The 23,291-nt window shown below is 43.3% G+C and overlaps 1 protein-coding gene across 5 annotated transcripts in view; it reads right to left on the reverse strand.

Annotated features, from left to right (window-relative positions):
* FLT1 (fms related receptor tyrosine kinase 1) overlaps positions 1–23,291 on the reverse strand; it is a 144,327-nt gene that overhangs the window by 48,288 nt on the left and 72,748 nt on the right. For 4 of the 5 annotated variants that reach the window (XM_061993172.1, XM_061993188.1, XM_061993162.1 and 1 more), the window contains exons 14-17: positions 18,145–18,291; positions 16,100–16,231; positions 8,948–9,054; positions 5,699–5,837 (exon numbers count right to left, since the gene is read on the reverse strand). In XM_061993172.1, coding sequence (XP_061849156.1) covers positions 5,699–5,837; positions 8,948–9,054; positions 16,100–16,231; positions 18,145–18,291 — 525 coding nt within the window. Of the gene's footprint in view, positions 1–5,698; positions 5,838–8,947; positions 9,055–16,099; positions 16,232–18,144; positions 18,292–20,381; positions 23,222–23,291 lie in introns of those variants that run through there. The other variant, XM_061993194.1, reaches the window with a different exon arrangement.

Below are 23,291 nucleotides of genomic sequence, written 5' to 3' on the forward strand. Positions count from 1 at the left end.
CCATATATTTATTCCTCAGATATGCACATGTGACACAGCCATCCCCATAGGACAATTTCCTTTTCCTACAATGGACATCTGTTTGACTAGCTCTCATTTGGACTTCTACCTTGTTGATGTCTAAGTAAGAGATGAACCTTACCCAGACATTCACAAGCAAAGAGCTGCTGTCAGTCCTAAATTAGATACTACCTTTTATATATGTATCACATTTCTAAACTGTAATTCTCAGTATATCTGTCAGTAAAAGAAAATAGCATATGTTATCAAAGCAATGGAAACATGAAGCGAAATATGCTAAGCCAAAAAAACCCCCCCAAAATATATTTCCCCCATACATGTGCAAAAGCATTGCATTTTTTATAGCAAGCAAAGCCCATGAAGAACTTAATCTGCATGGCTGAAAAGCATCAACAGAGCTAGCCTTGGTTTGTGAAGGGCTTAGTGTTTGGTACACAACTACAAATGAATCGGTGCTATCTTTGAAGGTCTACAGTCACCTTTTCCAGTTACTGCATACAGCTTCTTCGTTCAACAGATGTATAAGGGAAGCAATATTAAGACTAACATCTCAGTTTTGAATTGCTATTCTCAGTCCTTCATGTATTAACTGTTCATGGTTTCTTTAAGATTAATTTGCAGTCTGAGGTCCTATAAAACCCATTGTACCTTTGTTTAATCCATAGCTTTTATCTGTTTCCCTCACTGTTAACTCACTTTCCATATCAAGATAATCTACTTAGTCACCACTTGGAAAACATACCAGTTATCTCATAAAGCTCCACAAAGCTGCTAACCTTTCATACAGGAGAATGAGAATTGGAAACAACACTTCCTTCTCTAAACAACGCTTGTGATTTAATGGGAAACTGTAATACCACTTGATGTATTAGTCTTTGTTACTCCGCTGTTGTCTGCACTGTGCTGTCAGTGCAGGATAGGGCTGCTTTGTCTTTTCAGCGTGTAGATGAAACCCCACAGTTGAGTACAGAGATTGTGTCTACCACTCTAACATTACTCTTGCTAGAGCCCTTTATGTTGACACACAAAGTAACTACAAAATTACTAAATGGAACAATTAAACAGAGGACTATTAAGTTGCCCAATCATCCGAGCAGTCAATTTGTCACAGCCTTCAAGCAGCTACACTGTCCATGTTTCAGGTAATGCTCAGGTATAAAGTGTTGCAGCATTCATATCCAGACCAAGGAAGTGAAATGCTCTGCACTTGACTTTGGTTTCTTGGGGCAACTCTGAACTCACTAAAGTGAACATACCCCTCCATCAAGAGTTTTAGACCAGGAGATTTCCGTTTCAGTCCCATTTTGGCAGAGTCCTTCAAGTGTGTGAGCTGCTGGACTGAGGCATCAGCAAAAAGCATTTGTAGACACCACTCTCCATGTCTGTGGGAAGGCAGAGACTCAAAGGTGTATTTGTTTCTCAGGTTCTTTGCTGCAGATTGAGTCATCTGGGTTATCCCCACATGTGGTTTCTTATTGTCCATTACATTACAGAGGACAGCTCTGCACATGAAGCAGAAGGGAAAGCTCTCTGCTTGGTGCCAGTGCTGCGGGCTTGCAGTGCACAGGAGACAGCAGGGCTCAGGGAGCCGTCAGCCACTGGTGTGTTTGGCATTGAGCCGAAGCCATGTGGCTGCGCTCCCTTGGGGTCCTACACTGCCTTGCGATCCTGCACCACAACATCAGCAGTGTGTGACCTCTCATAGATAAGGAAGGTCAAGCCCAAGAGTAAGGTGAGAAATACATAATAGCTCAGCTAACACTTGTGCTGGACTGCAACGTTGTCGCTGACCACACTGAAGGTGAATTATAGCACCAGCATTTTTCTGCCTAATGAAAAGATGACATTTTGCTCTCAGACTAATCTACACTGAACATTAATTACCCTGACTGCAGTGGTGCCCATAATGAAACTTCCTGTAGCTCCTACCGATGAAGGGGAGTTCTGTTATATAAGTATTGCATCACAGTTGTGGGCTGTATGTCTGTGTGTTGGAAGCACACATAGAAAAGGAGATGTGGGCTGAAAGGAGACACTTATTTGCAAAAGTTACAGTAAATATGTATCCTGGAGGGTAAGTTGGTGGAAAGAGAAAAACAGACATATCTGATGCTGGAAGGGGTTGCACTTCTAAGCAAAAATATTTTTAAAGAACCATAGAAGCACATTTTGTGTTTTTGAGGCACTAATCCTCAGAGACTGCCAAGGTTGCTCTAAGACTGAGCCAACTGCCATGTAAGCAGGACTTGCACAGAACTAATCTAGCATACTGCACATACCCAGCTTCTCTGAATCTGGTTCTCATTCATTGTCAGCATTCTTTATTTGTTTACACCCGTCCTTCCACTTTTAACTCATTCTCTGGCCATCATTCCTCACCTCCAGACTCCAAATGCTAGCCCTGAAAGACATGGGGTTCTTCTTGGTGTTTACATGCCACTTCTGCTTGATTCCTTCCATGGGATGTACACACAAATACAGCGATCACATTGTGTGCACATCAGGCTCTTGGTCCATCACTGAAAACTATTCAAAGACTGATGATGTTCCAGCACAAGGTTATGTTTCAGCATTCCCAGAATTGTATGTGACAATTATAAATCGCTAGCAATGTATTTCAGCTATGCTTCTCCACATCTGGTCACCTTGTGACTTCTAGCAGGCAAATTAAGTGTAACCCTAATGGCATGCATGTTTTAATTACTCTCTGTCCCAGATCCCCAGAGGACAGAGGAAATCTGTTACAGCTCCTAGCTAAAATGCTGGGATTTTCAATTTACAATTGTAATCCATCCCTGAAAGAACAGACAGCGCTATAGAAACAGGCAGAGCTTATCACTGACATTTTAAGGTTGACCAAACGTGTGGTTTCTGAAGGGATTCATCAACTTCAGAACCTGGTTCTTACTCTCCTGCCTTCTTCATCAGCCACGCACTAGGCTAAGCAAGTAAGGAACACTCCCAAACCCATGACTTTCACTGGGGCATCTGTAGGCAAGTAAGCTGTAGGTACTAAGTTTCCATGGACATTTATCTATTTATTTATTTATATGTGGACTTGTGTCACACATTCTTGTACTTTATGGTGCACTGACAAGAATGTTTATAAATCTGTAGCACAGAAGGAAAGCAGGGAGAGCCTGCTGAGGAGAGGAGAGAAAGGAGAAGCTGGGAGTCATACAGGGTGGACTGTTAGGACCTATTTCTGCTTAGGTTTTTTTCCAAATGAGAACATAACCAGGTTAGAAGGAAAGAAAATTAGAGTAAATCATAGAATCATAGAATGGTAAGAGTTGGAAGGGACCTTTAGAGATCATCTAGTCCAACCCCCCTGCAGAAGCAGGTTCACCTAGATCAGGTTGCATAGGAACATGTCCAGGTGGGTCTTGAAGACCTCCAAGGAAGGAGACTCCACAACCCCTCTGGGCAGCCTGTGCCAGGGCTCCCTCACCTGAACAGTGAAATAGTTTTTTGTTATGTTTAAGTGTAACTTTTGGTGTTCCAGCTTCATCCCATTACCCCTTGTCCTGTTACTATCTACTATAGAAAAGAGGGATGTCCCAACCTCCTGACATCCACCCTTTAGATATTTATAAATGGTAATAAGATCACCCCTCAATCTCCTCTTCTCCTTGATCATCTTGGTGGCCCTGTGCTGGACTCTCTCCAGTGCTTCCCTGTCCCTCTTGAGCTGAGGAGCCCAGAACTGGACACAGGACTTCAGATGAGGCCTCACCAGGGCAGAGTAGAGAGGGAGAAGAATCTCCCTTGACCTGCTGGCCACACTCTTCTTGATGCATCCCAGGCTGCCATTGGCCTTGGCCACGAGGGCACATTGCTGGCTCATGGTTAGTTTATTATCAATCAGGACTCCCAGGTCTCTCTCTGCAGAGCTGCTCTTCAGCAGTTTGACCCCCAGCCTGTACTGGTACATGGGGTTGTTCCTTCCCAGATGCAGGACACTGCACTTGTCCTTGTTGAACCTCATGAGGTTCCTCTCTGCCCAACTCTGGAGCCGGTCGAGATCCTGCTGAATGGCAGCACAGCCTTCTGGGCAATCAGTCTGTCCTCCCACTTTGGTGTCAAAGATGAGATGAGGTTTCACCCAAAAAGAAAGATGAAGTTTCACCCAAACACTACCAAGGTCAGGCTCCTGAGTCTAGACAGAGACTCATCCAAGGCAGTGGTCTCATTTGGAAGCCTTTTATGTCATGTTTTAAGTAACTCATCCTGCAAAAAATAGGGTGCAGCATTCTCATCTGAATTCTCTTTCTATGACAAGGTGACCCATTTAGTGGATGAGGGAAAGGCTGTGGATGTGGTCTTCCTGGACTTTAGTAAAGCTTTTGATTCTATCTCCCACAGCAATCTCCTGGAGAATGGCTTGGACGGATCTACTCTGTGTTGGGTGGAAAATTGTCTGGATGGCTGGGCCCAGAGAGTGGTGGGGGATGGAGTTAAATCCAACTGGTGGCTGGTCACCAGTGGTGTTCCCCAGGGCTCAGTGTTGGGCCAGTTCTGTTTAACACGTGTATCAATGATCTGGATGAAGGAATCAAATGCACCCTCAATCAGTTTGCAGAACACATCAAGTTGTGTGGGAGTGTTGATCTGCGTGAGGGCAAGAAGATTCTTCAGAGGGTCCTGGATTGATGGGCCAAGACCAATCGCATGAGGTTCAACAATGCCAAATGCTGGGTCCTGCACTTGGACCACAACAACCCCAGGCAACTCTACAGGCTTGGGGCAGAGTGGCTGGAAAAGCTGCCCAGAGGAAAAGGACCTGGGGGTGTTAATCGACAGCTGGCTGAACATGAGCCAGCAATGTGCCCAGCTGGCCAAGAAGGCCAATGGCATCCTGGCCTGTATCAGCAATAGTGTGACCAGCAGAAGCAAGAAAGTAATTGTTCCCTTGTACTTGGCACTGGTGAGGCCACACCTCGAATATTGCATTCAGTGTTGAGCCCCTCACTACAAGAGAGACATTGAGGTACTGGAGTGTCTCCAGAGATGGGCAATGAGGCTGGTGAAGGGTCTGGAGAACAAGTCTAGTGAGGAGCAGCTGAGGGAACTGGGACTGTTTAGCCTGGAGAAAAGGAGGCTGAGGGAGATCTTAACACTCTCTACCTGAAAGGAGGTTGTGGCAAGGTGGATATTGGTCTCTTCTCCGGAGTAATGAGTGACAGGACAAGGGGAAATGGCCTTAAGTTGTGCCAGGAGAGGTTTAGATTGGAGATACTAGGTAAAATTTCTTCACTGAAAGAGTCATTAAGCCTTGCAACAGGCTGCCCAGGGAGGTGATGGATTCAGCATCCCCAGGGATATTTAAAGGATATGTAGATGTCACTGAAGGTACTGAAGGACATGGTTTGGCAGTGGAAGTATTAATGTTTGGACTTGATCTTAAAGGTCTTTTCCAACCTAAATGGTTTTATGGTTCTACGATTCTAATTTAGTTTTCGTACCTGGAGTCAAAATATACACATGGAAAGTCAGGTAGACTGTCAGTCTGTCCTAAGTGCTGTAATTTGGACATGGACCAGGGCACTTAATATGGAATTGTTAAAACTGATCTGGCAGTATGTTGTCAAAAACACACCCAGCTCCTCCTTACCTGTAGTTAGAGGTACACACCGTTCATTCTCTGAAAACCCAATGTGAAGTATGTTATTATTACCTAGTTTAAGCCTTTCCCTTGCAATTTCCCATTTGCTGGCATCATAAGGTAGACGCTCACATTGCTCATCCAAAGGGACTTCATCAGGATCCATTATGATCGACAGATAATGGTTGGTCTTCATTTCAGAGGAATAAGGCTAGAAAAGAAAGAACATTGCGAAACATCAAGAGGATAAGGATATCTTTGAGCATCTTTGTTTGGATCAACAGCTCCAAGTTAATTCTGTCCACAGGACTCTGTGTTTCACAACACAATAGATGGTTTAGTTAATCTTCCTTTGACTTTTTCATGTACTGCAAGGCTTTTTATGTAAAAGGAACTCTTTCCTCTAGCTTTCCTCCTATGTGACATATTAGTTCAATGAAATCCATGCGGATCTGTATTAACATATGGTGTTATGATACAGGCCCTCTGCACAGTCAAGAGAAATATTTTCATCAAATATTTTCAGCAAATGACTAAACATTGCTGATAAAAATAACTTTCCTTCATGATTGTGCAAAGCAAGAAGTGGCCATATGCAACAGATGGAGTTCAACTGCCAGTGTTTATTTTTTCCATGTACCCAACAAATATAGGTCATGTGTGGTTATAGGTTGTGCAAGACTAGTCGTCAGGAGACCAGACATTATACATTTCAGAAACTGTTTACAAATTTTCAGAACTTTTTATTTCTTTGGTATAACTTCTGACCAATTTCATTAAATTATTTGAACTTGGAGGAATTTATAAACACCCAGACTCAAACCCATAATTTGAAATGAATTTCCCAGAAGTTCAGTTTCTACTGAGCAAACAGATTATCCACTTTACAGGATAAATGTAAGCAAAGATGAACCTTAACTAAAGTGCATCCATTTTGAAACATATTTTTCTTCAAGGAGCCCCTAGATTGCCATTCCCATCCACTGGACTTTTTTTGATATAGGAGGACTTACACTTCTATAGAAAAGATCTGGTGTTTGGTCTGATTTCCTGGCTATTAATTGGAATTTAAAGAAAATCTGTTGAACTGAGACTCTTTGTGTTGCTTTTCCTAAACTTATAGAAGCAGCACAAGGGCACAGACACAAACACATAGATATATCTACAATTTTTGTTGCTTTAACTGCCTCCTGTGGTTTTCAGATTTCCTCCTCTACAGATTGGAAATGTGTCCCCAGGATGTGCCTTCCCAGGCATTTATCTGAGAAGGGTATTACTAGCTGTGTATGCTTTGGCTACAAATATAATTGGACTAAAATGACAGTAACTAATAGCTCCCATTTTAGTTGCCTTTCATTATCCCAGATAACCAGACAGTTAGTCTCGAGAAGGATTGCATTGATGCTTGAGGAAAAGCCAGGTGGCATAAAGGCTGGCTCCAAACCATCCACTGACCCCAGACAGGACATATATAAGTGGGATATGGATACAAACAGAAGCATGCATGGTGCTCCAAAAAGAGCATTTCTTGACAGAGATGTGTGTACCAGACTGTTCCTACTAGTCACTCTAGAAAAGCTTTTAAGTGGACCTATTCCTGAAAAATCAACAAGGGAGGGGGGAAGGTGCAGAGAGCTTCCTACAGTTCTTCATGCACAATTAGAGACTGGAAACAAGGTTTTCAATGAGGAAGAATTGTACTGTATATCATTTGTCCCTGTATGCAAAGAAGATGGGCTTTAGGAAAGTGCTCTCAGAGAGCATATAAGTTTGCATTTTTTTCTGTTGTGGCAATGTAATTTGTATATGAAATGTAATTTAGAGCTAATTCCAGACAAAAATTCTTGAGAGTAAGGGTTTGTAAAATACAGAGAAGACCATAAACATGCTATGCTAGCTGGAAAAAAACCTTCACATATCATATAATTAATGTCCCTTGTTCTACAGCAGCGATTATTATTTTTTTAATTATCTTTTAACAATCTAACAAGTAAATGTCAAGTTTTGGTATCATAACAAATTGCATAAAAATAATCTGTAACTCTTTACTACATTTAAAATTTAGATTTTTCAAGGGGTTTGTAATCATGTTATGAATAGCTTCATCATTGCTGGTTAACAGTCAGAACTGCACTGTAGTTTTTCTACACTACACTTGCACTGTAGTTTTTCTTACAGCTACAAAGCTTCAGCTGACCTCTGCTTAACTTTCCCCTCAAACTTCCACACATTTCTCCTGACGAGAGAATGTAGCAGTAGGAAAGCAGGTAGAGTGACCACTGCCACATCTCCCTGGTTTGGAGGTCTGGTCCTGCTTTCTCAGTAGTCAATAGAAGGCCTCAGTGTAAAGGCCTAAGATACAGACAGGCCTTAATGCAGATTGAAATAAAACGGTCTGTCAGGATGCAGCCAGCCTTTAGCAACCATCATGAAGTTTGACCAGCTGGAACATGCTCAGTCATGGCGGCTGTGAGCTGATCCCCATGGCATCAGGCTGTGATATCTCTCAGGCTGGGTGAAGGAGGGCACCCAGGGCTCAGCACTGTAGTGGTGGGCAAGTGAGGGGAGTCGGGGAGATGGGGACATGCAACCATTCCTCATCTCATGTTCTGCAGTGCACTCCATTGCCCCAGTATCTCCCTTCCAGCAAATCCATTTGCTCCTGAGAGTTGCTCTGAGATCTTTCTGCACTACTGAGGAATTGCATTCTGTGCTTCAGAGAGCTGCTGAGGCTTAACCTACAGATACCACACAATGCACGCGTGGTGCTGTCAGCAAAAAGGGGATTTAAACCATCATGGTCAGCCTTGGACAGGGGGGAGTGTCAGCTGCAAGAGCAGTTAATATTTTCATGCTGATACAGGATCATCTGCTCTAGAAGCTGCACCACTGAAACTACTTCAGTAAAATATCACTTTGGAAGTGATGTAATTATACCAGATGCTGTGTGCAAACCAGATCTCAGCGCACTCTGGGAAGATTTGCCATTCCCACTCACCCAGATCTTCACGAGTGACCTGAGTGATCATGTAGATGCCAAATTCTCATAGAATGGAGTCAGGCACCTAAATGCTTGAGAGTCTCAGAGCTCTCAGGCTTTACTTCCTGGCTTACTCATACTCAGCCTTGAGAGTAACAGTTCCTGGGGCATTCACCAGTAGCCTGGTGATTACCCAGGGAACAAAGATGAGCAGTAAGTGAATCAGATGGGGTGGTTTTGGCAGACTCAGCAATCCCCATGGCCTGGGAAGGATTTTCTAATGCGAGGAAAGGGCTGGAAGAAGAGGCAGGTACCACTGGGATCTCCTTGTCTATTCTTACCCTCTTCAGCTTGCGAATGAAGAGGGTCAACAGAAGCCAGAAGAGCGTTGCAGCCACACAGGTACAGGTCAGGGTTATTAGCTCCAGGTTTGACCTCTCTGATGTGCCTGGGGAAACAAGTGGTAAACATTTAAGAAAGCGATTTGCAAAGCAAGGGTACTTTATGTTTCTTTGCCATCAAAACAAAATTTCAGGAAGAACCAGACTCTTTTCAATGGGGTATTAATCTCTGTTTGGACTGGTTCATAAAGCCTGGAGGAAAAAAGATCTCCTCAGCAAAGCTATTGTACTGAACACAGCAAAATCACATTTAATCCACCCATAAGTTTTCCAGTAAAACATCAGCTCTCCTTTGAGATGCAGGAGGTGAAGTAAACCCAGTTGAGTATGGCCAGTCAGGTAATAATTTCCTTTTGAGATGGAAATTCAGCTGCAGGATATTTTTAACTAAATTCTCTCTGTGTGAGAATGTGTGTGGGTCTGTGCATGCAGTTTCCCTGCCCTCGCCACTAACAGTAGCGAAGCCAATCTGGCCAAGTCCACATCTGAGAGGGAAGCAGAGGACTCAAAAACGCTCAGTCTCCAGCAGCCTCCAGAGAGAAGGGGGCTGTGCAGAGGGTTCAGCTCTGCTGACCTTTCCCAGGGGCAATGCTGCAGTGTGAGAAGTGCTGCTAATGTTCAGGAGAAACTCGGAGGATGGCTTGTGCTGGTGTAGACATCAGTGAATCCAGGTGTGAGCTGGTGCACACTGCAGTACTGATGCTTGGGTTTTGATGTCATAGAATCATAGGATCCTTTCAGTTGGAAAGTGGTTTGTCCAACCACTAACCTCACACTGCCAGGCCTACCACTAAACGATGTTCCTCAGCACCTCATCTACATGGCTTTTAAATATCTCCAGGCATGGTCACCCCATCACTTCCCTGGGTAGCCTGTGTCTAACAGGTTGTTAGTGTGTCTAACTGAAAAAGTTCTTAATAATTTCCAGCCCAAATCTTCCCTGGTACAACTTGAGGCCATTTCCTCTTGTTGTATCACTCATTACTTGGGAAAAGAGACCAACCGCCCCCGACTACATCTTTCTTTCAGGTAGTTGTAGACAGTGATCATGCCTTGTCTCAACCCCCTCTTCTCCTGACTAAACAAACCTAGCTCCCTCAGCTGCTCCTCATCAGACTTGTGCTCCAGACCCTTCATTAGCTTCATTGCCTGTCTCTGGAGACGCTCCAGCACCTCATTGTCTCTCTTGGAGTCAGAGGTCCAAAACTGAACACAGTATTCAAGGTGAAGCCTCATCAGTGCAGAGTACAGGGGTACTTTCCTGGTCCTGTTGGTCACAGTCTCTCTGATACAGGCCAGGATGCCATCGGCCTTCTTGGCCACCTGGGCACACTGCTGGCTCATGTTCAGCCAGCTGGCGATTAACACCCCTAGGTCCTTTTCCTCTGGGCAGCTTTTCCAGCCACTCTGCCCCAAGCCTGGAGCGTTGCCTGGGGTTGCTGTGGCCCAAGTGCAGAATCCAACACTTGGCCATATTGAACCTCATGCGACTGGCCTCAGCCCATTGATTCAGCCTGTCCACGTCCCTCTGAAGACCCTTCCTGCCCTCAAGCAGCTCTGTCTTCCCATCCAACTTTGCATTGTCTGCAAATATACTGAGGGCGCACTCAATCCCCTCATCTGGATCATTGATAAAGATGTTAAACAAAACAGGCCCCAGCACTGCGCCCTGGGAAACACCACTGGTGACCAGACAACAACTGGATTTAGCACCATTCACTACAACACTCTGGACCTAGCCAGAGACTCCCATCACAGAGTAGGTCCATCAAGTCACGGGCAGCCAGTTTCTCCAGGAGGATGCTGTGGGAGACAGTGTCAATGCTTTACTGAAGTCCAGGTAAGCCACATCCACAGCCTCATCCAAGACATTTGGTGCGTTTGCTAAGGCACCGAGGCTGCTGTTCCCCAGCTCTGTGAGCTCTTCCATGCTGATAGCTGAGCCCTGCAGCCCCCCTCTCTGTGCCAGCTGTGCTGGAAACCCACCAGCCCTCACCAAAAATCTCACTGGAGGTACAGCTGGGGCTCCCTTGGAGGCTTATGGTACAGGAGTCCATGTGCTCTTCCTCCCACGTAGTACCTATGACCTTCGCTCATACAAAGTATGGCACAGGATGTCTTGTGCTCCATATACACTGGGTAGAAATATGCTGATCACATCAGCAGCATGGTGCCTGGCTCCCCAAAGAGACATGAGACTGTCTCCTTCCCCAGCAGCACCTCGCAGAACACAGCTGTCAGGGAGCTGGGAAAGCTCTCCAACCCAGGGAACAGATCAAGCACAGAAAGGGAGAACCAAAAACAACAACGACTGAAAGTGGAGCAGCAAGAAAACATAAACATTAGAAATCTGTGGAGTATTAGAGCCCACTGACAGATCTTAAAAAAAAGCCAAAATAAAATTCACTTCAGACTGCTGCTTAGGGACTCATAAAATGGTTTCAGAGCAGTCTGTTTTGCAAATCCTGTGATCGTGTCAAAATACCACACTTCCCACAATATGTTTTCCATCTGATTGGTAGCAAATGCAAAAAAAAAAATCCTCACAATCTGCCTTGTATTCTGATACACTCTCCAGAGAGAGAAAATGAGACAACAAGAAGTAATTCTGAACTTCACGGTAGTTTTGTTGACAGCACTTGCAGCAGTTTTAGAACCTGAGCAGCTTGGTATTACTTCTGACACATTAAAAAGGGATGATTGATGTCTCACTAGTGGGCTTATCAGGTAACCCAGAGGGATGTGATGCTTGGTTTTAGGCAAGGCTACAGAGCTTTGTTCAGAGGTTGAATTGCTTGCTGTAGCTGTAACTTCACTAACATAATATCTTCACTCTCCAGAGGTGATAGTCAGATTTGCATTCATGCTGTGTATCTAAGATTCCTCTGGCATGTCCATTCTGGAATTTTGACAATAAAGCTCATTGAAGAAAAATAGGACTGCAACTACAAATGAGAGATATAAAGTATCTATTTCTCAAAAAACCTCAACAGTGTTAATTTTTCACAAGTATTTTTATAAAGATTTGATTTAGATATGGGACATAGGCATGGCATAAATGACAGAGCCTAATGTAGCTTGCCTATGCTCTGGCATCAGGCCGTCCTTTTACATATGGATACTCTCTTATTGCTTTTGAGCAGAAACCATGCAGATGGAGAGTGATAGTTTCTGACATTTATTCAGCAAAATCTGAAGGGGATGAAGGTTCATTTGCTGCTGCTGCTGCTCCATATGACAGGACTCAGAAAGTCCATGAGGCAGGATAAGGCCAGTCCTGGTGTGTAAGGTAGCAACTGCCTAACTGCTGCACAGGAGTTAGCAAAGAGACGTGAAAATGCTGTCTTTTAAACATCCAAGTGAATTCAGGCAACTAGAAAGCATTTCTCCAGGCTGGAGTGGGGCTGGGTTGTCAAACACCAGGTTCCTAATCTTGCTAAAAGCCTTTCAGCCAGATCTGCCTCTCAGTTGGGTAGGAAAAGGTTTATCTGAGGCAAAATAGGCAAGAACACTCAGAAGAGGGCTTAGGTTTAGTAGAGTTTGGAGAGGCTGAGAGCAGGACTAAATTTCTCTCTCTGCCTAGTACCCCGAGATTTCTGCCTCCTCCTTATACCTCTCCGAGAGATCTATCCTGATTAGACACAGACCTTTCCCCCATGTGCTGCTCTGCCCCATCTGCCTCACTCACTGCAGCAAGCAGCAGCCTCCTCCCTGCCCCAGAGCCCTTCAAAAGCCACCCTGGGCATCACCCTGTGTCTCTGCAGATGAGTGAAGAAGTGCAACCAGCAGCAGCTTCTCTCTCTTAGCAGTAACAGGAGGTCCAGTACCCTGCAGGCCTGCAGGTATGAGAGCCTGTACTAAGGCATTGACTCTTCCGGGCACAAGCTCAAGCCTTGGGCTGGTATGAGCTCTGTCATTAGGATTTCAGCTCTAAAGATCAAGCTGCAGTTCTGTGTCAGGTGTTAATCAAGGAAAACGCAATGCCCGAGGCACCAACATTACTCTGCTGCACCCAAAGACTTCCCTCAGCCCTACACCAGTGTGATCAGCTCTGCTTAATCTGTGTGATCCCATGATGACAGCAGTGCAGCACTGGGATTGGTGCTCAGAGATGCTGAGGGAGGAATTTTCATCCTTGGAGGTTTTCACAAACCAGCCAAAGATATCCTGGCTGGAGGTACTGTTGATGATCCTGATTTGAACTGAGGTTGAATGAGAGACCTCCAGGACTCCCTTCCTACCCTCTTCAGCAGTCCTCTGAGGCAACAGGACTCTGTCTCCTGAAGTTCACCTTTTCTCTTACAGTCACTCACGTTACACAGGCTGAACCTCATTCAGTAGCCAAAGGAATTCCAGTTAAACTTCATGGAAACATTCCTGATGATGTCAGCGTGACCCAAAAGGCACAACAATTTTTCTGAGACACAGAGTCAGAAAGGTAGACAGACAGAAAAAACAGACAGCTATTTAAAAAGCAAGCATCATTTTCATAGTGTTGGAATAGTTCATTGAATACTTAATAAATGCCATGCTTTCCTTTTCATCATCAGGTATCACATTACATTATCAAGCATCAGCTTTAAGCCAGGGCACGTTGCTATATTCATTTGCTTGTTATACATCCAGATTTCAGTGGGCATGAGTTGTAAAAGAAGCTCCTTCCTTTGTCAACACATTATCTTCAAGTGGTGAAGCACCTTTGCAATCAGCTGTATCACTGGCCCCCACTGAGAGGGGGTGTGAGGGTCCTCAGGAGGAGAAGCAGGGCAAGGCTTTCATGACAAGTCATCCCCTCTGCGAGCAGGGTGACCCCTCAGAGGCAGCCTGTTCTCTCCCTGTCCCCAGCAGCTTGTGTCCCCCAGCTTTTAGGGACACACTCTCCTCTGTCTGCTGGGTATTCTGGCAGTCATTTGCTGTTCCCATTCCCCTCTTGCAGATTCCCTGCCTTTTCAGTTCCTCAACCAAGAGCAAGTGAACAGCTTGCTCTAACATGTCCACGAACATGAGCCCTGTCCTCCTCAGACAGCCCAGCCAGCACAGCTTCCAAACCAAACACAGGCTGAGATTATTTAAAGACAGCTCTTTGATTCCAGCATCCATTCATCCATCTCAGATACAAAAATAACATATTGTTTTATCTGTGAGTATAAGAATGTTTTTTCAGAGGAAATAAAGAGAGCAGACAGTTTCCTTCCTGACTCATTCACAAGCTACTCTCTCAATCTCCTAAACACAGCCACGAACACGAGGCATTGCTCCGTTCCCTTTGATCTGCAGCCCCACGGTCTGGCCCGAATGCTGCCGGGGTAGAGGGGAGGCTTTGGTGCTCACAGTGACAGTTGCAGGGTCTGTATTTCCCAGAAAGATTAGCATGTGGCAAAGCCTACAGAGCCCCATGTTTAAGCCCTGATCTCATCACTCTGGGCTCAGGGTTGGGGAGAGAGGCTACTGTTCCCTGGGAGAGGAACAGACACTCCAGATCAGTGTAGGAATGAGTAGAAAAATCTCCAGGGATGTCTCTTCATGTAGCAGGGAGAGAAAGGGTTGAAAGGCATTTTCCTCGATTATAGTAGATAAGACAAACTCAATCTTTTTCCTCTCATCCAGCCTCTAAGCTATAAATTTTAATATGGTAGTCTTCATCTCCTGTTTATTTAAGAGCTCCCATAGGAGTCACACAAGAACACTGGTCCCTCAGGATATGTAACCTTCCTGGCTGCTCTCCTCTCTCTCCTCTGGATCACAAACTAGGAGATATGACTTCCTAGAAGCCCTCTGACAGCATTCTTGTGGTTGTGATAAATAGCTAAGCTACAATGATGTTAAAATCAATACAATAATGAATTACATTGTCCAGAACTATCAATTGGTAAGATGCATTGGACAGCAAGCACTTAGGCACAAGTTATTATTTTAGCTATTTCAGCAGCTGTAAAAATCTTGGCATTATTATAAGGGGATAACTCCTTGATTACATCAGTTACTCCTTGATGTAACTCCTTGATTACATCAGTTAGGCCAGATCACATGTTCATGTACCTTTTAAAGTACCTCGACCTTTCAAAGCACAAACATCATTGTATCATCAGCAATTACTATTAACTGAGACTGCTAATACACTCATGGCAGAAAATCAATACTGATTTACTAGATGTAATTGTCTTCTGCTGTAGGGGAGCATCCAAGTACTCAGTAGTATTCAGATACATTTAGAAACTGTATGAGAACATCCACAAAGACATAATTCCTTTCTGAGAGACCTGCTAGTAATCAAATCATCTTCTATAATGAGAAACTAAGTGCATTTTGGACTTTTTTACCTAAAGGATGCTTTACCTATCAATAAGATAGGTTGTGTTGAATTCAATTCAAACACAGCACTGACTTATATAGACAATGTCAACATACTTCCCTTATCTCATAATATATGAACCAGAAATGTATTCAATGAAACTGAAAAGTCACTAAATTAACTTTTTTTTTTAATGAAACTTAAAATTACTTGATAGAAGTCACTGCCACAGGCCAGAGTCAAACTTGGCAGAAGGCAGAACAGTGCTGGACATTTACATTAATATCAAAATAGTTCAACTAATTGTTACAGAAATAGCTAGATCATATCTACTTCTTACAACAAGCAAGAAAAACACATGTGTAGCTATAGCTAGGCTAAAATCTTCCAGTCTGATTTGGGAGTTCCCTTTACATTGAGAATAAAGAACTGAAATCCCCCAAGCATCTAATATTGATGGAACTAACCTGAAATGGGAAAATGAGTGGCTAGGAGACTGTTCCTTACTCTGTTTTTTTGTTTGTTTGGACGATATTAAATTTACATTTGTCTTCTACCCTGACCTGATCTTTGCTAGGTTGAAGCAATTCTTCTTTTTAGGTCAGTGTAAACACACTCTGAGTTTGCATTTCCTGCTAAGCTTCCTTTCCAACCTGGTACGTTTCCCTTGCCAGGACTTCCTTCAAACTGCTGCCTTCAGAGATCACCGCATGAGCCCCAAGTCATACCCCCACCCTTCCAGCCTGAGCAGGAACATCACCCTGGTGAGCTTCCTCTTCCCATTTAGTGTCATGCTTTACCTTGTACTGTAACATATGCCGCACTCTCCACGGACCCTTTTAAGTTGGTGGCTATACACTGGTAAAGTCCTTCGTCCTCCTCTTTTATTCTTTCAATAAACAGCATTCGTCTTCCAGGCCCTAAAATTATTCCTGTGAAATTAAGTATTTTGCAATGAGGAGCCAGAATATAAACAAAAAACAGGCCCTTGTGTAATGATATCTGCTTCAAGTCCTTCTCTAAAGAAATCTGAGCCACAGGCTGCAAAGCACAATGTTATTTGCAGGAAAGCCAAATATACTTGGATGTTTTGGGAATCTTTTGGAAATCAGTTTACAAAGCACTTGTGTAAGTGAAAAAGCTCCACCTAAGGGAATGAGCTTGGGAGCACTTGGTACTGTGTATATTAATTAGCATTGTGCCTAGATTTTACACCCAGGTGAGTTCCTCAGCATATCTCCAGCTTTTGGAAAATGGATGGTCTGATTACTGCACTTACAGGCATAGGTCTGTCCCAGAAGCAGCTCAAGACTAGAGCACTTCCAAGATTGAGCTCTATGCATCCACACTGGCCTTATGGGCAGCAGACTCGCCCCAAAGCTTATTTGCCCATGAGGCACGGAATGATCTTTGCAGAAGATCCCCAGCTAGTGCAAAGGGAGGTCCCATGAGGTGTACCCTAAAACATAGGAGTCACCTGAAGTTTTCAACATCTTGTTTATTCCAGCTAGGTCAATACATGAGCCAGCCTGGGTAACATTCCAGCAAGTGAGGAAAACGCAGGGAGCAGATTTGACCTCAGACTGCCTCTGAAGCACTGCAGAGCCAGGAAATGTGCAGTCAAGTACACACTTGTGTGTTTGGCTCCATCAGAACCACTGTCCCATCAAAACATATTCCCACCATTTATTTCAAACACCTAACTAAAGTGCTCTGACCTGCCCTCTAGAGACAGCTTCCTGGTTTCTAACTTTAAGTGTTGCCTTAAACCCAACTTAGACACATAACATTAATTTGAGAAGATAATAATGCACAGTACAACAATTTGGTCACTGTAAAACTCCATGGAATCTGGCTCTAGATTAAGCTTAGTGCCTGGGCTGTGAGTCTGCACGTGCTTATAATTCGCTTGGCAAAATCCTCAGAATTGTACTCAGTTGCCTTTGTTCATGCTGTACTAGTTTCCAGTAATGCAGGACAGAACCCTAAACATAAACTTTGTAAAACATTGTTATTGAAGACTGCACTCAAGATTCAGATTCTTAAAGGCCAAACCTTCTCAAATATTTTTGCTGAGAGTGTAACACTAGCTTGCTGTGTGCCTCTGATCTAAATGCAGATGAATTACCATGAGAAAGGTTTTGCCTTTTCCTCATCATTCACCTCCACCTGAAATCTCCAAGGAACGCTTCTGTGACTGTCGTGCCAGCAGAGCTGGACATGTAGCCTTGGCTGATCTTTGAAGCCACATTCTAGACACAGCAGCAAATGTTTCCCAAGGTTTTCCCGTAGCTGCAGCATGCCACTTGGTAAGTTGTTCCTTTCTGTTGTGTGACACCTGGATTCTTTTGCTGACAGCAGCTGCATTTTGGTTTTGGACACCCCAGGTGCAGATTTAGTCTGGTGTCTAGGTTGTGAATCAAGAACAGATTTTGCATGCCTGATCACAGACTCCTTGTGGTACTCCTGTGTATACCACGCAAGCTTGGTTTTCTTCTGCCTAGACACACACTAGCCAAGACACCTGATCTTTAGGCTCCCTCTATAGTAAATGGAGAGAAATATGTTTTTCTGTAGGTGACTCTTTTAAGATGCAAACGGAGAGTTATGTTTTTTCCACTGACTTCACAGAGACACGTTGTGTCTACATCTCCAGCTTGGTTGAGGTTTTAGAGTGAGACAGAATAACCTGGCATGCCTGTGCTGCTGCCTGCCTGCCTGTAATGCCCAGGCCATACATGTTCCTCAAGTCTGGGTACCAATGTGAATGATTGCAAATGGCTACCTAAGGCAGATGGGTAAATAAAAAGGCAGTAAAAAGTAGGCGAGTACACAGAGCTCTCACCTGATTCTTGCTGTATTTCCTCATGGTTTTTAAACCAGGATATCTGGGGCTCTGGGATGCCACGAACTTGGCACTCCAACGTAGCAGAGTTACTGGTGTTAACCGTCTGATCCGTGAGGTGCCGTAGCAGGGCTGGTGCCTCTTGAGCTACAAGACAAAACAACAACTCTGTTTTACATTCTTGTAACTGTGGTAATTTAATTACCTTCCCTACCATCATTTTACTGATGTTTGAGTTTACTATAGCTGTTCTACAGGGTTCACTGTTCACAGATTTTATTTACTGTTCCAGTTTGCTTAAGAGCATTTGATGTGTACAGAGTTCTCCCATTACCACAGAGGATTTTGATGACCAAAGAAGACCCAACGATTACATTGTTTAGAAGATTTCCTCAGTTCCACTACCAACCACGTTTGTTTATTGAAAGCAATAAATTTCTATGAAAGGTCAGACTTTTGCATCATCAAGAGAAACAGTGACACCAAAAGTTTTTAACAATTAGCAGGACACCATTGTAGCACAGTATCTGCATGTCACTGACAGCACCACACGGCTCTGTACACCACGATACCCCTGAATGGGGCATTTATCATTCACTTACTTTAAAGACTATAATTACAAATCCTATTCGGTAAACTCTCGTCATCCAAAATCAGAATCCAAAAGCAGAAAAGCACTGTGTTATGTGTCCCAAAAATTTTCATCAAGTCTTTCCCTTTTGCATTTCACATATTTGGCTGAACACAACGAGGTCTGGCCAAACCACACCAGAGCGTGGCTGCCAAAACTGCGCTGGTGAGAAATGCGCCCATGTCCTCAGGCAGCCCATAGACGCTGGAAACCCTGACAGCAGGGGCTGAGGCTGAGTGCTGGCTGGCCACACAGCATAGCAACACTGCTCCTGCTTCACTTTTATCTACCAACATTCATATGAATGCACTGCAGTAAAAATTGCCATGACAGTTGGTGACAATAAGCATTGGAAGCGCGTCTCATCTGTTCTACTTCTGCTTAAGGGCCACCCAGTAGGGCATTTCAAAAATAGTCTACAAACATCCTGTTAAAGTCATTCCTGAAAGAAGCAAAACAACAAGTCTTTCTCATCCTCATTTCAACCCTTTGCCACTCCTTCCCTCTATTCATACAGAGCTGAAGGCTGTTCTGATAAAGTTCAAGGTATTTGCAATGTTTATGAACATTATATGGCAACATCACTCTGTCACATTTGCAACTCCCACATCATCCTTTTTTTATTTTGGTCCCTTTAAAGCAGCGATGGAGAATCCAGGGAGCTCCTGAACAGTCTCTCAGAGGCAGATGCTTTACAGATTCCCTCTAATGCCCCAGTCTTGCAAGAACGATTATTTGTGATCTTTCCTGTCAAGGACACTGCCAGGATCAGCAGTTACTACCATGGTGAGACACACATTACAAAATATGAAACAAAACAGAACAAAGCAGAAACCAACTGTCTGAAAGTATTTTCTTTTAGACTGCAATAGACACCGACACAACAAGTTCAAGTATAATATCAGCTGAATTTCCAACACTCTGTGTTTGGAAGATTATTCTCTATCCTTTCAGAAAAACAAAACAACTAGCAGATATTTCTATTTTCACAATCACTCTGTTACCAGCTGCAAATAAAAACTCTCCAGAAAAATTAAGCACCTATGTACCACCAGCTAACACAATATGCATGAACCCCCTTGCACTAGATACACTTTTAAAGTAGTTTATCTTTACTATGCTCTTGCCCCTTGAAATTAATTCCATTAATTTGTGCGATGACCAGTTGGGGCTTTTCTGAGCTGCAAACCTCTAATTTCCACAGACAACACCACTTTTTTGTTTACAGTGTAGCAGACAATTTGTTCTCTCTTTCCAAACAGTCATGCTCATGAGAGAGGCTGTAAAGGAAATTCTCCACCACATAGCTACACAATGACATGGTCAACAATATTTGCCTCGCAGTCAAGAAGACTGCTCTCTTCTCATTGACCCCTCGCCTCGATCTTTGCACAGATCTCATATTTCATAACACTGTTTATGAACAGGCACTGTCTGATGCACATCCACATACGCATGCTGAGAAGAGCTCCACAGTTCACATTTATCAGCAGTCCCTCACGGACAGCCCAGCCCAGACATCCGAAATGAAGGCGGAAAAGATGACACAACAAAGGCAAACCACACATTCGGTTGAGTTATTTGTGATTAATTTTAATTTGTTTATAGCCATACACTAAAGATGGGGTTTCATATTAAGAAAAACTTATTTGCTTAAAACTTATGTCACCATTCACATACTTTCAATAATTGCTGCAATCAGCTGATTTTTCAAGGACTTGGTCAACCTGAGGATTATTCTTTTTTGCAAGCCACCCATATTCTCCCATTCCTTTTTGCAGTGAAGCCAACGGAGACAGTTTCCAAGGCCCCACTTCTCTCACCCTACAGTCAAGGGGCTGCCCTGGCCACCAGCATGCACAGTGCAGGGCTCAGTGCCCAGGGCAGTGCCCTGGGCTCGTCCCCAGATCTCGTGCCTGCCCGCAAACACTGCCTTGCTGGGCCAAACTCTGCTCTCAGTTACCCCAAGGAACTTCATTGTAGGCAGAGTTTGGTCCAGGCAAGTGACATAGTGACATGGGAGTCACAGAGGGGAAAAGGGGATGCTGGTGTCAGAGCACTCAGCTCACCTGGGGTGGTAAGGAGAGAAAATTTGCATTTCCAAAAGCAAACAATGGCAAAGGAGGGGAAAACATTACAGTTTGTTCATTTTGAGGTTTACTTCTGCATTCCAACCATTTTTGCCCCTTGTTATGAGTATGTTGTCTGTTCACATATTTTTATTAATCAGTATAAAAATATAAATACAAGCTTTAATTTTAACACTTAAAAAAAAGAAATATATTTCACATCTTTCTCCCTAAATAATATATTACACAGCAGAAGGCAGAGAAATTCTCCAAACTGATGAGATCCTCCAGTCATCTGAGGACATCAAAAGTGACATCAGTAGTTTTCATCTGGCCACCAAGAACTGCTTTCCTCAAACGTTTCCAGTGAGGTTTCTCAGTGTCTCCCCAAACAGGCAGCCACATATGGGATGCTACGACACCCTTGCACAGCGTGGCCCTCCGAGTGCTGGTCGAGACCAGGCTGGTAGCGTGTCCATCCAGCAGTCACACACATCAGCACAGTTCACAATAATTTCACAGAGCAACAGTCTAATTGCCACATCTGTCTTTTTTTTCTTTTGACCCAAACTCATATTGTCTGGCAACTGGCTGCTACAAGTCCAGCTCCCAAGGCCATGGAAAATTCACAACGTCCTGTCATCACCGCCCACCTTGCCATCAAACGTCTTCTCACAAAACAGCCTCATAAAGAAGGAGATTCTGTATTGTAATTCTCTGAAGACTTGCAAATGCTAAAGAGTGCAGTTGCCCCATTTTTAAGCGGTCACCAATGATTTCACTTGCTTTTTAGGCATGTTTTAGGAAAAAAAAAAAAGAGAGCCAGATCCTTTTGCAAGAACACATTGTTTCTGGAAGCCATCGCACTAATAATGAACAAAAGGGCTACTGTATACAAGCAGGCTATAGGTGACATTTCAAGATATAAATGATTATTCTTTTCTTTACTCTGACAACTTCCAGGTTATCAATTGTTTTCTAAGCATTTTAGGCTCCATGAAACTGGCATTATGGGGAAATGCTATTGTTTACCCTTTCACACTTGACAAAAGCAATTCCCACGTGAAAGACAAGTTTAGCCGTGGGACACGGTCTCCATACCTAAAGGAGGAAATAGTCTGGTGAGTTCCCAAGCGCAAGAAACTGTCATGTTGTCACCCTCTATTTTAAAAGCACAGCCACTTTGTTCCTTTGCTGTAGCTATTCTGGTCACTATGGCCTGTTTTCTTATGGCTTATGTAAATGCTATAGAAATGATCAATCATAAATGTAACCAAAAATAATAAAAGCTATGTATTGTAAAAAAATAAAGTTATCAGATCTATTAAAAATAGTAACTTCTTCCTTATACAGAATTTATGATACACAGAAACATCTCATAGCAAAGTCACGACGAAGGAAAAAAAGGGTAAACGCTCACAAGGAAGTCTCGGGTTGCCCTTAATTCTCCTTCAGCATTTTCTCTGGTTCTTAATCCCCATAATAAATCCAATTGTCATTTGCATACCAAAAGCGATGAATATTTTTAATGGCTTCAATTTTGAATTTGCATTTTAAAAAACGAATTCAACAACTCACTGTGCTGGCTGCAACCTGGTCAGTTGTGTTAGTGTAATATTTCTCATTTAATAAAATAATTACAACATTACAAATTCCTGAACCTTCAGGCAAGGAGCAATACTCACACTTCTATCAGTAGCCTTTTACATTAGTGCAGAAGTGACTTCAAAAATTGACCAACACAGCAACTGGAAGTCTACCTAGATTTATTTGGAGAAACATGGTTCACGTCTGTCAGTTTTAAAATCATCATTATTATAAATGATATGTTAGGTCTGTGCATTATATCGACACTTTTATTTCTTCCCTGCATACTTCTTTTAGAAGATACTTTTTAAGATTAATGTACTTTAGTGTAGAAAATAATTTCAAATAAATAAGCATTAGAACTTGCTCAGCAGGTAATATTTATAAGTCCATCAAGATCAGATTAAAATAAAAAATATGTAGTCCAGTCAATCTCAAACTGAAATGTGCTCGTTCCGCACATTCAAGTTATTAAATGTCCGACGTTGACTGAAAACAGCAGTTTTTAAAGTTAATCAGTTTATTCAGCTTTGACATTTTTGATGAGGCCGATATCAAAGTGGAAGAAAAGATTGATCCAAAGTTTTCCTTATCGCTCAGTAGGAGACAGCAAGAGAAAAAATAATGACATGCAAAATGTAGCACAGGGGATCTTCCAAACCCCAGCTTCCACGTGCCTTGTCAAAGCAGAAAACACCCGTCTGAACTCAACCGGAAGCTCACGCGTTACGATTTTGTTTGCTACTCCTCCTACGTCCAACCCATGGGGGAATGTGCACCACCTCAGGGCCTGAAAGGTAGCAACAGTAATAAAAAAAATCAAGATGATATGAGACACCTGTTACTGTTTAATGAGTCCT

This window comes from Colius striatus, chromosome 1, assembly GCF_028858725.1.
Source record: "Colius striatus isolate bColStr4 chromosome 1, bColStr4.1.hap1, whole genome shotgun sequence".
NCBI classification, from domain to species: Eukaryota; Metazoa; Chordata; class Aves; order Coliiformes; family Coliidae; genus Colius; species Colius striatus.